This window comes from Cetorhinus maximus, chromosome 17 (assembly GCF_964194155.1).
Source record: "Cetorhinus maximus chromosome 17, sCetMax3.hap1.1, whole genome shotgun sequence".
NCBI classification, from domain to species: Eukaryota; Metazoa; Chordata; class Chondrichthyes; order Lamniformes; family Cetorhinidae; genus Cetorhinus; species Cetorhinus maximus.
The window spans coordinates 34,244,598-34,259,777 of NC_135895.1; the positions used below are offsets into that span (position 1 = coordinate 34,244,598).

Below are 15,180 nucleotides of genomic sequence, written 5' to 3' on the forward strand. Positions count from 1 at the left end.
AGCCAGCTAATCCAAATCGGCTGCAATGTTTAACAATCTATGCCTCAAGGACAAGCAAAGGACACTTAACCATCTATTCTTTTAACTTTTTTATTGGGCTCTAACTTCCCTTATTTTTGATATCTGTGTATGTGACACCATGTTTTTATTATTTTCCCCCTTTAGTGGTCAATAAATTTGCTCTCTCTTTAACTGATGAAAACTTTGTTTGGTTGGCTCCTTATTGCCCACTGCATAAATAGTTAAATACATTGTGATTTGGAAAAGACATGTCCTCATGAAACAGAAATAAACCTTTGTTGTGACCAACCAAGGAGGCTGAATAGAGGAGAGTAAGTTCACTCCTCCTCACCTGGTCACAACAATGTTGATATTTCAGGAACAGTACAGGTGGAACATTTGCTTTCTTTTTAACTTTTAAGTGATCTTTGGTGTTAGCACCAAGTGTACAGAGATAACGTATCATGAAGGTTAGGTACGGAATTGAACAAATTTTACTCTTCCCTAACAAATTGCCTAATCCAATCTTCAAGCAGCACTCCTACCATACCAGTGTGAATCCATCCATTTCCTACACAGGCCATTCTCTGAGGGACTGGCAATTTGTGGGCAGCCTTCAGCTCTGGGTCTGCAACTACATTGAGATTGCATCCTTTTCTTTTTCAGATAAAATATAAAAGCCCATAACCAAATTGAACCTTCAAAAGAGTCATCTGCTTTGTAGAACAACAAACACATTCCAAGAGGCACAGAAACATGTTTCTCAAAATACACTATCTTCAAATAAAAAGTGTTAAGCCTTGAATTCAGTTAACAGATTCACAACTATGTCTTTAAACCTATTCTAGTGCAGCTGTTTTGCAATTCTACATGATAGCTTCCTGAAAAAAATGGTGCAGCTTTTCACTGCATTCACTGGTACCAAAGCACAAGATAATCACAAGAGGGTGCTATTTCATCAACACCACCACCACTGAAAACTGCTTTGGTGGGAAGGCAACACAGAGACCAAGAGGGAAAATCACAGTTATCTATCAGTCACGAACCAACATTGATGGCAGTCATGGAAAAGTCTAAAGAAGAAATCTCTTGTCTCACAGTATTAGTTTATGATGCTCTCTGCTGGATGATCAGATGAATCCTTGGTAACAGGCAACAAAGAAAATAAAAGGGAAAAAAAGGTAATAAGTAGAACTAAAAAGATATTTGATTAATGTATAAATAGTAGCTTTCAGATTACATAGCTGGCTATCGTTCATATTTGAGCCTGAACTGCAAGCGCTAGTACACCGTTTAAACAGGGCAGGAAAGCAGGGAAGAATACCAGAGCCCGATGTCCAGCCATTCATTTTCTAGCTTTGGGTGAAGGGAAATTATCGGAATTGGCACTGGAAAAAGATACAAAGTTGAAACCTAACTCTCGTCTCTTCCCTGGTACAAAGGCACTAGAACCAAATGCAGTATTTGCATTGTTGTCCCATCTAACTCAGCAAGATCCAAAATCAAACCTGTTGATCTGTATTGCTCAGCATCATAGTTGGTATAATGTGTTTGCCCACTTATCTTATCAGAGAACTGTGCTTTTATTTGAAGATAAAACATTCATAGTTTTTAATACTGTTAATGCACTGTCACTTATACAGCAATCTTCAATCACTGAAAAAATATTTTAAGTTGATAGCTTTACCATCCAATGTTTATGCAGAAATATTACCCATCTATTTAAAAAAACCACTGTTCATATGAAATGGTAATTAATGGGGTCTGAAGTAAAGTATTTCAGTGCTTCAATCTCAAATGCCTTGATGAAGCATTGGGGAGAATGCCAACATCAATAAAATGCCTAAAGACAAATCTCAAGTCAGTTACACACAATCTAAAGATTAATGTAATAGAAACATATGTTAGTAATCTAGGGCGGAATCATCCCAGATTTGCACTAAGTGTGGTGGCCGGTGGGAAAAAGTACGTTTTACTCACCGACCGCAATGGCGGCTTTTCACGCCATATCATCCCAACCCCACCTCATTAATCATACGACCCCGGGAAACGCGCCATTTTGATGGCGGGCGGGCTCCAATTTGCCCACACACCATCACCTCGCCACTTCATCACGCCGGGCACCATATTTAAAATGCAGCCGCATGCACACCTCAGTGCTTCCAGCGTAGGAGTGCTGCAAAGACATGGCCCCGGAGGGCAAGACGACCTCTGCCCCATGGTTTAGTGACGTGTCCCTCGATCGCCTTTTGGATGCTGGGGAAGCCTGATGTGATATCCTCTATCCCAGCTCTGCCCGCAGGAGGGGCAGCAACATTACCACTCTGGCTAGGTAGGCGATGGCAGTGGTGATCAGTGCCAATGCTGCACAGAAGAGGTTGGACCGATGAATGATCTCATCCTTGCCGCCAGGGTAAGGCAACCATCTCATCACTCTAAACTCTCACACTCAAGCCCATCACTCATTCACTACCCCCTTCCCCAGTGCAGCCTTCACCCTGCAGCATCTTCATTCCCCTGAGGCCACTACTATCCCCCCTTCCCCAAGCAAGCCCTAGCCCTGCAGCTGTTGAGAAGCCAGCTCCATCTTATGGCTGGTCTGGTAGGTAGAGACCTGCCCCAGAGCCCCCCTAAAAGTGATATGGCGCTGCCTGTGAAGCCTGGCGCTGATGCCTGCAAGTGCTGCCTGAAACAAGGTAGGCATACAAACCTCAAAGTCCTGAGCGAAGCGCAACTCGCTAAGTGCACGTCGCATACATACGGTTGAGAAACATGTTGGCACGTAATCACGATGATGTGCTCGAATGATCCTGATTGGGGGGATGATTCCAGCAAGTGAGGCTTATAATATTATGCAGATATATTACAATGCAGTTCCTCACATCTGACGGCAGGAAACGTGGCCCGCCATTGATGGGCAGTGTGGACGATTGCAAATTGGTTTCACGGGAAACCGATTTTTGGCCTTCTTGCTATATTGTCCGCTCATGCCGCCAAACACGTCCGACGCCAGCGGGCATGAAAAGTTCCACCCTTAGTTTTTTTATTTTCTACTTTCCACCTAGGTGTCAATGGTAACACGCTCACCTTTCAGCAGATTCAAACCCCACTCAAGGACTTCAGCACATCTCAGCTGATATTTTGGTGCAATTCATAACCCAGTAGTGCCAGACAAGAGATTTCTCCCCGAGACCGCTATCAGTGTTGGTTTATTATTATTTATTATTATTAGGTTTTCCCTATTGCTCTCTGTCTCTTTCCCACAAAGGTAGAACTTCATTTTCACATACTATGCCATGCACATGTATGTCAACACAAAGCCACCTAAGCAGTCTTATCTTAGCATGTTAAGCTGGGAGGAACTCTGAATGTATAATGAATATATATATATTCAGACGGAGATAGAAAAACCAGAACCAATTACCTTCAAGCATGCACAGAGCTCAACATCAAGTTGCTTTACACCTACTGTAGATTCAAAAGATTCATTTATTTTCTTTAACTTGATGGATAGACTCAAATTTTAGATTACTTTACATTTTCTGTTCATTTTCAAGCCTTCTCTCTAAATCATCCACTCATCCTTAGCAAATAGGCTTCTGCTAAATGCCACTCTGAAGCTAACTACTATGAATTACATAAGTATGGCTTGGGGTGATGCACAGCATAGTTTTTCTCTCTCCTTCAATGTGAGAAAAAATGCTTATTTGGACTCCTTTCTACAGCAGAATTGGTAGGATCAGGAGCAAATCTCCCTTCCATCACTGAGACAGCACCATGGTTTTCTAAAAATAAGGGAGTGAGGAATGGAAGTACAAAGGGGGTTGTGTAGCACACTAGAAATATTGAATCATATATACACAGACATTCACTTGCAATTTTCAGCTTGAACAGCTTTCATTTCCACAATATTGACAGTGCTACACTCGCTTCCTTTATGCTTCAATAATGTACAGTTTTTGGGGATCAGCTGGCTGACCATCTCACAAATTTGGTTGGGCAAACTATGTACACTTAAGACATATTCCAATGTATAACTGGGTTACCAGTCACCCCCCTTTGAAGACAATGGTGAAATTGCGACTTATTTGCTGTTGAAGACCTAGGCAGCGTGTGCAAAAGAGCCATAAAACAAGTCATAACAAAACAGAGGCAGAAGCTAATGAACAGTAATAGCACACCAGGTCCGTACTAGGAAATTTTCATGATTTCATATTAGGTATGCTTTGATTTTCCTTCAAGGTCAATCTGCCACATCACAGCCTTACTCATCCTAAAGACTTAGTCAATAGTTTAACCTTGCTTCAGTAGGCAGGGCCAGTGCAGGGGCTTGAAGAGGTTTGTCTCATTTATGGAGCATCTTTCCTTTATAAAGTGGCTGAGAAGGAAGTCATAATCTAAGTCTTAGTCATAAACCAGTTTATATTTCACCCCTCTCCTATTTTTACTTAGTTCTGTTGAAGGGTCACGAGGACTCGAAACGTCAACTTTGTTCTTCTCCGCCGATGCTGCCAGACCTGCTGAGTTTTTCCAGGTATTTCTGTTTTTGTTTTGGATTTCCAGCATCCACAGTTATATATATATTAATAAATGACCTGTAGTTTGTCTGGATATTCAGAAAGACACTTAACAAGGTGTTGGAAATCTCCGATGTCTCAGCCTTGAGTGGAAAAGAATAGGTTGCCAGGTTTTTTGACACAGAGAGAAGATTTAAAAAATTAGAATACAGAGATCAAAGTCAATGAGGCAGCAAAGTGCTGCAAGAGGGTTAAAAAAGGCAGAAAGCTGCAGGGTCCTTATCTCGGTCCTGTGAGGTGGTAAAGAATGCAGAGGAGTTATTTTGTTTAAGTAGTTCATTTGTGTAGTTACACAAATATAAGTAGCCTTTGAACTAAATGACTATGATCATACTATTGCCCTGCACATTTTAGCTTGTGTCAGTAAAGCAGCTGATGACTTGAACCAAACTTCACCTCATCTACTGTTAGCTTGGTCAGCTTTCAGAGCGATTGAAGAAACATGCATGCAAATGACTTAAGCACCTGATCTAGTCTACAAGTTTATCGAGCAACTGACACCACTGAATCTCGGAAAGAGTATCTGCAGCATATCGACACTCTTAAGAGTTTGTATAAGCAAACATTTTGTCTATGCAACTTTAGGTCCTGACTTGTTAGCACCCTTCCAAGTTCTGAAATGTTGTACTATTAACTCAGAACCAACAATGAAACCCAATGCAGAGGTCAAACTACATCTGTATAGGAAAATGTTCTCACTTCTTTTAATGAAATAACCTGCACTATGCTAACAACCAGTGCAAAGAGATGTGCCCATTCTACAAATCTCCCCCCACAGAATTAAATTTAAATGCTGGACACCTGATTTACTAATAGACTTAACAGTGATAGATCTTCAGCCACTTTTTCTATCCATGTTTCTCACCCGTAGTCCAAGCTCACTGTTGCTGTAATCCACAGGCTCGCAAAGATAGCTGTAATTTGCACGAATTGATGTCACCAGGAACTAGAATGCAAAATTAAATTAAATTATTAGATATATAAATAAGCACAATATCCGCATTATGAGTAGTGAAACAGAATAGAAACAGATGTCACAGTGCAATTGTGAGTTACAATACCACTTCAGTTCGAATCTAGCAATATCAGTTTAAGTGGTTGCCACTGTTAACCTTCACTACCAGTAAATAAAAAGCCCGTTTGTTTCAGATATTTAATACTCATGGATTGAAATGATATTCATAGCTACTTGAGCTTTGTCCTAAATCAGAAAATTATCTCAACTCATAGCCAAACTAACTTAAATATTGCTCAATGTATATGGTATGAAACGTCTAAAGGACATCTGACAAACGATTGACGCTAAGAAGAAACTCCAAGGTCTAAGTTAAAAGACTATCCTCGATTGGTTTGGAATCTACTAAATATCTACAACTATAAAAATCTATAGCTTCAATGGTGAGTTACACACAAACATTGCAGAAATTCAGCTGACATCACTAATCTTTCCCACAACCTTACAGAGCAAATTTATTGCAAAACTCTCAAAACATGATTAATGGAATATATTAAAAGGTAACCATGTGACCCTTTAATTTACAGTCAGGGTTATATAGCACAGAAACAGGCCTTTTGGCCCATCGTGTCTGTGCCAGCCATCAAACACCTATCTATTCTAATCCCATTTTCTAGCACTTAGCCTGTTGCCCTGTATGCTATGGCGTTTCAAGTGCTCATCTAGATACTTCTTAAAATGTTGTGAGGGTTCCTGCCTCTACCACCCCCTCAGGCAGTGTGTTCCACATTCCAACCACCCTCTGAGTGATTAGGTACCGACCAATAAAGTTTCCATGTTGAACAAAAATAATGATGCAACACATCTAACCATGTCTGCTTACACAATCCATTAGCTTGTGAAAGCACTTCACCAGGGCACTGGGAACTGTATTCTTTTTCCCCCCCACCTAACCTCCAAAAAGTCTTTCAATTTCATTTGTGCACGTCACGAAAGCATTGAGCAGAGAGAAGAAAACTAAGAGGATATGGGCAAGACAACGGGGCTACTTGTTGATGGTTAAAGAGAAAGCACATTTATACAAGTACAATTGCTCTTCTCATTTGGAAAAGTGCAAAGGATTGGAAAAAAAAAGAACTTTAATTGGAATGGGAAATTGTACTGGCGATTAGATAATCATACCATGTAAAACAACATTATTAATTAAATGATTTTCAAGGCAGCTCAAAACTACAAAAAATGGAACGAAGCAAAAATAACTTTCAAATAATTATACAAATATCGGTTCTCCGAATAGAGTCAGCAGAATAAAACTTTTGCCCACCTCTACCTAATGCACATCTTCCCCATCCCCCCCACCAAGTATGTAAGTCACATATTGCTTTTCTCCCCTATTTCAGTCACTCATTATCCAATCCTGTCGTGGTGGTGATAAGAGCGGCAATGAATTCTCTCCGATTTATAACTTGATGGCCTCATTAATCAGGCGACAGTTTTGCATCAGAAACTACTTCCACCACACCACACGCATCCCCCTTCGGTCTCAAAACACTGGTTCAGCCAGAGCTACCTAAAAAAATGGCTATATGAAGTGTGCTTCCCTCTGAAATTTAATTTTTAAAAAATTATTTTGAACTTGATACAAGGAATAATACCATATACCCAAAACATGCTCACCTTAAGTTTATAGAACTTAAATGTGCATCTTCTAAATAACAGAGCACTGCAAACGCTGAAACAACTCCCATGCATCTATCCATTTTACTTCTGCTCAAAATACTGAAAAATTGTTCATAACACTAGGTATGCATGAAAGCATCTTCAAAAACAACATAAACTGCAATGTAATGGCAGAAAAAGAAATAGCTAAGTTCCTGTTGTCTTGAACTCCTTATCAGACTATTGGGTGGTTCAATCAAACTTATAAACTTATAAGAAAAACCTTCGGCTCCCTGTGAGAAGAAAGTTAGCACTACAACAGTTAAATCTCAGTCAATGCAACACTGAAGGTTTTGTACATTTTGACCACATCGAGCGATTCAGATTGTAGGGTAATATTTCTGTTTTGGACATAATCGGCTATTTGTGGGAAAACTACACTCAAGAGTTGTGCTGATTTTCTGAACTGATTTCATGGTTCAAGTTTCCGCTCAAATTCATTTGAACAATCACATGTAGAGTCTTCAATGAACCTGTGCAGTTATTAATTTTGACTAACCCCCGCATTGAAAAAATATGTTGTGACATATTTGAGGGGGGAAACCTGGTGCAATTTTATTCCCAATACCAGAACTCATTGAATGATGAGGGAAATAGAAAATATGATGAAGATATGGAAAGAGAATATCTGATGCATGTTAGCTGAATTCTTCAAGGTGGAACCAGACCAAACACAGTAAGTTGAGAGGGGTAAGTTGGGAGGGGAAGTGAAGAGAAAAATAAGACTGTAAAGAGAGAATATGAGAATAGAATGGCGGTTAACATAAAAGGGAATCAATAATCTTTTACCAGAATGTAAATAATAAGCAGGAAGCAAAAAGCAGGGTGGGTCCTATTAGGGACAAAGAAGGTGACATATGCTTAGAGATACAGGAAAAGGCTAGAATACAGTATGTAATGAGTACTTTGTATCGGTGTTTATTAAGGAAGGGGATTTTGACAAAATATCGGTAGAAGTGGAGATGGTAGAGGTAGTGATAGATTGGAGAGGTTGGGGCTGTTTTTCTTGGAGAAAAAAAGGCTGAGAGGAGACTTCATAGAGGTATTCAAGATCCTAAGGGGTATGGGCAGGGTAAATAGTGAGAAACTTCCCACTCAACAGCATCAAGAACTAGAGGACACAGATTCAAAATAATTGGCAAAACGAGTAAAGTGATGTGAGGAAAGATTTTTCACCCAGAGGGTGATTGGAGTCTGGAACGAACTTCCTGAGAGGGTGGTGGAGGCAGGTTTGATCGAGGTATTCAAAAAAGGAACTGGATTGCTATCTGAAAAGAGAGAATAGGCAGGATTACAGGGATAGGGCAGGGAAGTGTGACTAAATAGAATGCTCTTTCAGAGAGCCAGTGCAGACTCAATGGGCCAAATGGCCTCCTTCTACACTGCAACGGTTCTGTGATTCTGTAATGGAACTGATAGGTAGGACGTACTGAAAAGGCTGGCTATGCTCTCAGTGGTTAAGTCACCTGGTTTGGCTGGCTTGCATCTTAGGTTGCTAAAGGAAGTGAGGGTGGAGGTAGTGGAAGGGCTTGGCAAAATCTTCCAATCTTTTCTATATGGATTTTAAGAACAAAGTACCACATAAAAGGTTGATTAACAAAATTGAGGCCCATGGAATAGGAGGGTCAGTGGCAGCTTTGGTAAAAAAAAATTACATAAGGACAGGAAACAGTGAGTTGTGGTAAATGGTTGTTTTTCAGACTGGAGGATGGTAGACAGTAATGTTCCCATGGGTCAGTGCTGCAACCACTGCCTTTATATCTAAAAATAACTTGGATATTGGAGTAAAATCTCAAAATATGCTGATGCCACCAAACTTTGGCAAACAATGAGGTAATACCAAACGACTGCAACAGGACATAGGCTGGCAGAAATGGGCAGACAAGTGGTAGATGGTGATGCATTTTGGCAGAAGGGGCAGAGAGAGGCAATACAGATTTAGTGGCACAGTTCTAAAGAGTATGTGTACATTTTCGAAGGTGGCAGGACATATTGAGAGAGTAGTTAGCAAAGCATATGGAATCTTGGACTTAATTAACAGAAGTATTAAGTACCAAAACAGGACTTTCATGTTGAACATTTGAAAAGCTTTGGTTAGGCCACAACTAGAATATTGGCCTGGATTTTCACTCCTGAGTTGGCAAATTTCCCACTTGCTACATCCACCTGGGGAAAATATGCCCCAAGAGGATCCTCATTCCGGGGGGCCCCCAGACACAGTTCGGAGGCAGCCATAGGCTGCCAAGTGCCAAGATGGGCTGTTTGAAACGCCCCCCCTGGGTTCTCTGGGACTTTGTCCCAATTCTTTTCTTAAACATTAGGCCCTCTAGCCCTCACCTACCACACCCCCTTTACGCCAAAGGATTTTAGCTACAAGCTTAGGTTGGAGAAGCCGGAGTTGTTCTCCTTGAAGCAGAGACAATCGAGGAAATATTTGATAGAGGTGTGTAAGGTTTTAACAGGTTTATGTAAGGTAGACAAAGAAAAGTGGCCCCTGCTAGATGATCTTCCAACAACTAGGGGACACAGGTTTAGGTCTGTGCAAGAGATGCAGGGGGATGTGAGGAAAAAAATTTTTTTTACCCAGTGAGTGGTCATACCCAGAATTTGCTGCCTACAAGGATGGTGTAAGTGGAGACAAATAATGATTTCAAAAGGGAAAGGTGAAGGCAAAATACTGCAGATGCTGGAAATCTGAAGCAAAAGCAAAAAATGCTGGAAAAACAGCAGTTCTGACAGCACCTGTGGAGAAAAAGACAGAGTTAACATTGAGTCCATATGACTCTTCTTTAGAGCTTTGAAGAAGAATCATACGGACTCAAAACATTAACTCTGTCTTTCTCATTTCAAAAGGGAAATGGATGGGCACTTGAGGGAAATAAACTTGCAGAGCTGTTGGGAATAGAACGGGGAATGGAACGGGCTAGATTGTTCTAAAGAGAGCCGGCATGAAATCGACGGGTCAAACAACCTCCCTCTGCCATAATGACTCTATGGCCTGAATTTTTCAGTCTGGCGTGCGTGGACGGGCCTGACACGCCAGCGCGAATGACGTGCGACAACATCGGGCACGCATCCTGATATCATCGTGCTGTCTCGCAATGTTTTGTTTGGCGGGCGCGCAGCTGACTGGCCATTAACAAATTAATTAATTGTTTACCCTGCCCATACAACCTTAAGGTTGGCGGGCAGGCGAAAAAGCCAAGCAGCCTTTACATTTTTTAGGAAACCTCAACCACGAGCGGGATGAGGTTTCCTAAAGCTTTTATGAAATCGAATAAGATAGTTTTCTGAAATATAAAACATGTCCCATCTCATGTGACACAATCACATGAAGGGGACATGTTTAATTAATTTTTTCCCCATTTATTTATTTCAATAGCGCTTCAATCTCCCTGAGACAGCTCCATGCCTCAGGGAGATTGAAGCGCTCTTTCACACACATGCTGTTTATTCACACAAGATAAAGAGATTTCAAGTGCTTGCAATTTCCGCTTTTGATGCTTTAAAGCGTCTGGATGATTGACACTTTTATTGGCCTGCAGTAAAATGCATTTTTATGAACGAATGACTGTTTCTTAAAAGCTTTTTTAAACATATTTGATTGTCACTATAGGGTTAATTTGTCCTAAACTGAGTGTATGATGGTTGAATGTGAATGTAAGTGCCATAGCTTGGCATAGAGGTTATGAGGAGCCATGGGATGTGGTGGAGGGGCTGAGCTTGGCATGGGTAAGACCTTTTGAACTTATCTTTCAAAAGGCTCCCTCATCCAGACTATGGTTCAAGAGACCTCCGAGGTGCTGTGAACCACAACTCTTTGAAAAGCTGACCCGACTCCATGATAATTGCAGAGGACTAGGGCATACCTATCCCCACAATGGAGGCGGCCAGGTCTGAGTACAGGCTTGCAACATGAACCAGCCCACACCCTTAAAGAGCACTGGTGAAAATCAGAAAAGCCAGGAATGAGGACAGGAATCCCAAAATCGGGCCCCGGCTGCCATTTTCATCCCTCCACAGAGTCTCCTGACTCAATGAAGATCCAGCCCTTTATCTCCGTTCCTTCACTGTCTCTGGGTTTAAATCCTGAAACTCTCTTCCTAACATCTTTGTGGATGTTCATGCACCAGATGGACTGCAGCGGTTTAAGAGGGCAGCTCCTCACCTTCTCAAGAGCAATTAGGGCAAAAAAAAAAGCGTGTTTGCCAGCAACGAGCACATCCCATGAACGAACAAATAAATAAAAAAAAGTACTGTTATATGAGAGAAATTATTTATTTTTCACAGCTATTCTTAGCAGCCTCTGCCCGAGATCATTATTAGAGCAAGCTTTTGCTGTGAAAGCTTATTTTGCATAATCAGCAAGATAACTTTCAATCTACTACCTTAGGTAGGATGAAATCTACATCCCAAAGATGAAATGTAGTGGGCCAGCCTACTGATTTACCCACATGGCAGTTTCATTTTTAGAAGAATTATACCTTTGGCATAAGAAAAAAGACTTTCAATTATAACAATTAGAAGGAAGCACACATACCTCCCAAAAAATGTAAGCTGAAATGGCAACAAGGGCAAAATTGTAAACAAGTAGTACATATTTCAGGTTGAATGGCTCTCGGCTCAGCATGTATTTTGGCCCATATTTGCAGATTAGAAGATAGATTATGAAGGTAACAACAACAGGAATAGGCGAGTAAACCAGGAACCAGGGGTCAGTCCTCTTATCTGAAAAATGTTAAAAAGAGACAATTAAAAATTAATTGAACTTGCAAATACACAAAATTTTACAACCTATTTCTTTTCCCCAACACATAGCACACACCATCTCACATTGAAAAATGGATCTGAAGTATAGGTGAACAATTCTGTGAAGTATTTTAAAAACATATGAAACAGAGCACTGATTATAATGAAAGTTAACAAATGCTAACCACATTTCCCACCACCTGAAGATAATCATTGGAATTATATTAAATGCTTAGCACCTTGAATATGGAAGAGGTCAATTCACATGGAGGATGAAAGAAGATTGCCAGTAAACACACATGCTACTAGAGGAACATCTTGGGTGCGGGTCATAGCAATAGGTTTCCTGTTGTGACACTGGGCTGTCACTCATGTGCAGCACAATTGGTATGAACAGTTTCTCTTCTGAACAAATGTAGTCTTTGTGCCACCACACAATCCCCACTGCACCCCTCTCCCGCTACCCCCTTCACTCCCCACAGCCCTGCCCCTGCCAAATCAGAAACTAACCAAGGTGCCAAGGATTGAGCCCAGACATATCCTGGTCTCAGCCCGATACAACAGAAATGCACAGAAGGCCTGCAGAAATTCATGAGCATATTATTGATGACAAGGAAAACTCTTTAGCACACCACTGCACTGAATAATAAAAAAAACTTATAAGTGTGTTAAAGCCAAAAACAGAGTGAAGGCCTTTAATGACACAAAACCATTGAGATTGTAGGGCAGGAAGCCATGAATTCCACTCATGTCAATCCATGCTCCAACAATGGAAGAAGAAGCATACTAAAGGGAGGACGAGGCAACCATGGCTGACAAGGGAAGTCAGGGACAGCATAAAAGCTAAAGAGAAAGCATACAATGCGGCGAAGAGCAGTGGGAAACCAGGGGATTGGAAAGCCTACAAAGACCAACAGAGGACAACTAAAAAAGAAATAAGGAGGGAGAAGATTAAATATGAGGGTAAACTAGCCAGTAAAATAAAAGAAGATTGCAAGAGTTTTTTTTAGATATATAAAGGGTAAGAGAGAGGAAAAAGTGGACATTGGGCCGCTGGAAAATGACACTGGAGAAGTCATAGTGGGGAACAAAGAAATGGCGGAGGAACTGAATAGGTAGTCACGGTGGAAGACACGAGTAACATCCCCAAAGTTCAAGAGAGTCAGGGGGCAGAGGTGAGTATGGTGGCCATTACCAAGGAGAAGGTGCTAGGAAAACTGAAAGGTCCGAAGGTGGAGAAATCACCTGGACCAGATGGATTACACCCCAGAGTTCTGAAGGAGATAGCTGAAGAGATAGTGGAGGCGTTAGTGGTGATCTTTCAAAAATCACTGGAGTCAGGGAAGGTCCCAGAGGACTGGGAAATCGCTAATGTAACCGCCCTGTTTAAGAAGGGATTGAGGCAAAAGACGGGAAATTATGGGCCCATTAGCCTGACCTCGGTAGTTGGTAAGATTTTAGAGTCCATTATTAAGGATGAGATTTCAGAATACTTGGAAATGCATGGTAAAATAGGGCAAAGTCAGCATGGTTTCATCAAGGGGAGGTCATGCCTGACAAATCTGTTAGAATTCTTTGAGGAGGTAACGAGTAGGTTAGACAAAGGAGAGCCAATGGATGTTATCTACTTGGACTTCCAGAAGGCCTTTGACAAGGTGCCGCACAGGAGGCTGCTCAGTAAGATAAGAGCCCATGGTGTTAGAGGCAAGGTACTAGCATGGATAGAAGATTGGCTGTCTGGCAGGAGGTAGAGAGTGGGGATAAGGGGGTCCTTCTCAGGAGACGGCCGGTGACTAGTGGAGTTCCGCAGGGGTCAGTGTTGGGACCATAACTTTTCACTTTACACATTAATGATCTAGATGAAGGAACTGAGGGCATCCTGGCTAAGTTTGCAGATGATACAAAGATAGGTGGAGGGACAGGTAGTATTGAGGAGGTGGGGAGGTTGCAGAAGGATTTTGACAGGTTAGGAGAATGGGCAAAGAAGTGGCAGATGGAATACAACGTGGGGAAGTGTAAGGTCATGCACTTTGGTAGGAAGAATAGAGGCATAGACTATTTTCTAAATGGGGAGAGAATTCAGAAATCTGGAGTGCAAAGGGACTTGGGAGTCCTCGTCCAGGATTCTCTTAAGGTTAACTTGCAGGTTGAGTCGATAATTAGAAAGGCAAATGCAATGTTGGCATTTATTTCGAGAGGACTAGAATATAAAAGCAGGGATGTGCTGCTGAGGCTTTATAACGCTCTGGTCAGACCACATTTAGAATATTGTGAGCAATTTTGGGCCCCGTATCTCAGGAAGGATGTGCTGGCCCTGGAGAGGGTCCAGAGGAGGTTCATGAGAACGATCCCAGGAATGAAAGGCTTAACATATGAGGAACGTTCGAGGACTCTGGGTCTATACTTGATGGAGTTTAGAAGGATGAGGGGGGATCTGATTGAAACTTACAGAATACTGAAAGGCCTGGATGGAGTGGACGTGGGGAAGATGTTTCCATTAGTAGGAGTGACTAGGACCCGAGGGCACAGCCTCAGAGTAAAGAGAAGACCTTTTAGAACAGAGATGAGGAGAAACTTCTTTAGCCAGAGAATGGTGAATCTATGGAATTCATTGCCACAGAAGGCTGTGGAGGCCAGGTGATTGAGTGTATTTAAGACGGAGATAGATAGGTTCTTGATTGGTAAGGGGATCAAAGGTTACGGGGAGAAGGCGGGAGAATGGGGTTGAGAAACTTATCAGCCATGATTGAATGGCGGAGCAGACTCGAAGGGCCGAATGGCCTAATTTCTGCTCCCATGTCTTACGGTCTTAATTAGAAGAATGGAGAAATAACTGATGCCAAAGAAAACAGACACAAGGTGTGACAAAAACAGCCAACTTTTAGCCTAATCTTTTGATCTACAAACCTTATTCTGTATCTGTTTAATGCAATAATAAATTAGTTTTTTGTGAACACACTGCTGTTTTTCTTACCTCCATTTTCCACTGCCCAGTCATAAAAGTCTCTAATCTTTTCCCAGGTAGAAGCCATGGAGTTCACAATGCTATTTGAGTCCTGAAAAAGATTAACACATTACAATTAAGGTGCCGTAATTGTTAATTGTTGGACTGCTTTCCTGTTTATTTTTTAATAATGCTCTAGTTGAGAAAAAGTCTGTGGCAGGAATGATAAGCAACTG

At 41.4% G+C, this 15,180-nt stretch overlaps 1 protein-coding gene across 4 annotated transcripts in view; it reads right to left on the reverse strand.

Annotated features, from left to right (window-relative positions):
* The window catches only part of elovl8b (ELOVL fatty acid elongase 8b), a 46,857-nt gene that overhangs the window by 17,089 nt on the left and 14,588 nt on the right, over positions 1 to 15,180 (reverse strand). For 3 of the 4 annotated variants that reach the window (XM_078560955.1, XM_078560956.1, XM_078560954.1), the window contains 3 exons: positions 14,975 to 15,056; positions 11,792 to 11,979; positions 5,443 to 5,523 (listed from right to left, as the gene is read on the reverse strand). In XM_078560955.1, coding sequence (XP_078417081.1) covers positions 5,443 to 5,523; positions 11,792 to 11,979; positions 14,975 to 15,032 — 327 coding nt within the window. In that variant the 5' untranslated portion in view covers positions 15,033 to 15,056. The remainder of the gene's footprint in view (positions 1 to 5,442; positions 5,524 to 11,791; positions 11,980 to 14,974; positions 15,057 to 15,180) is intronic. The other variant, XM_078560957.1, reaches the window with a different exon arrangement.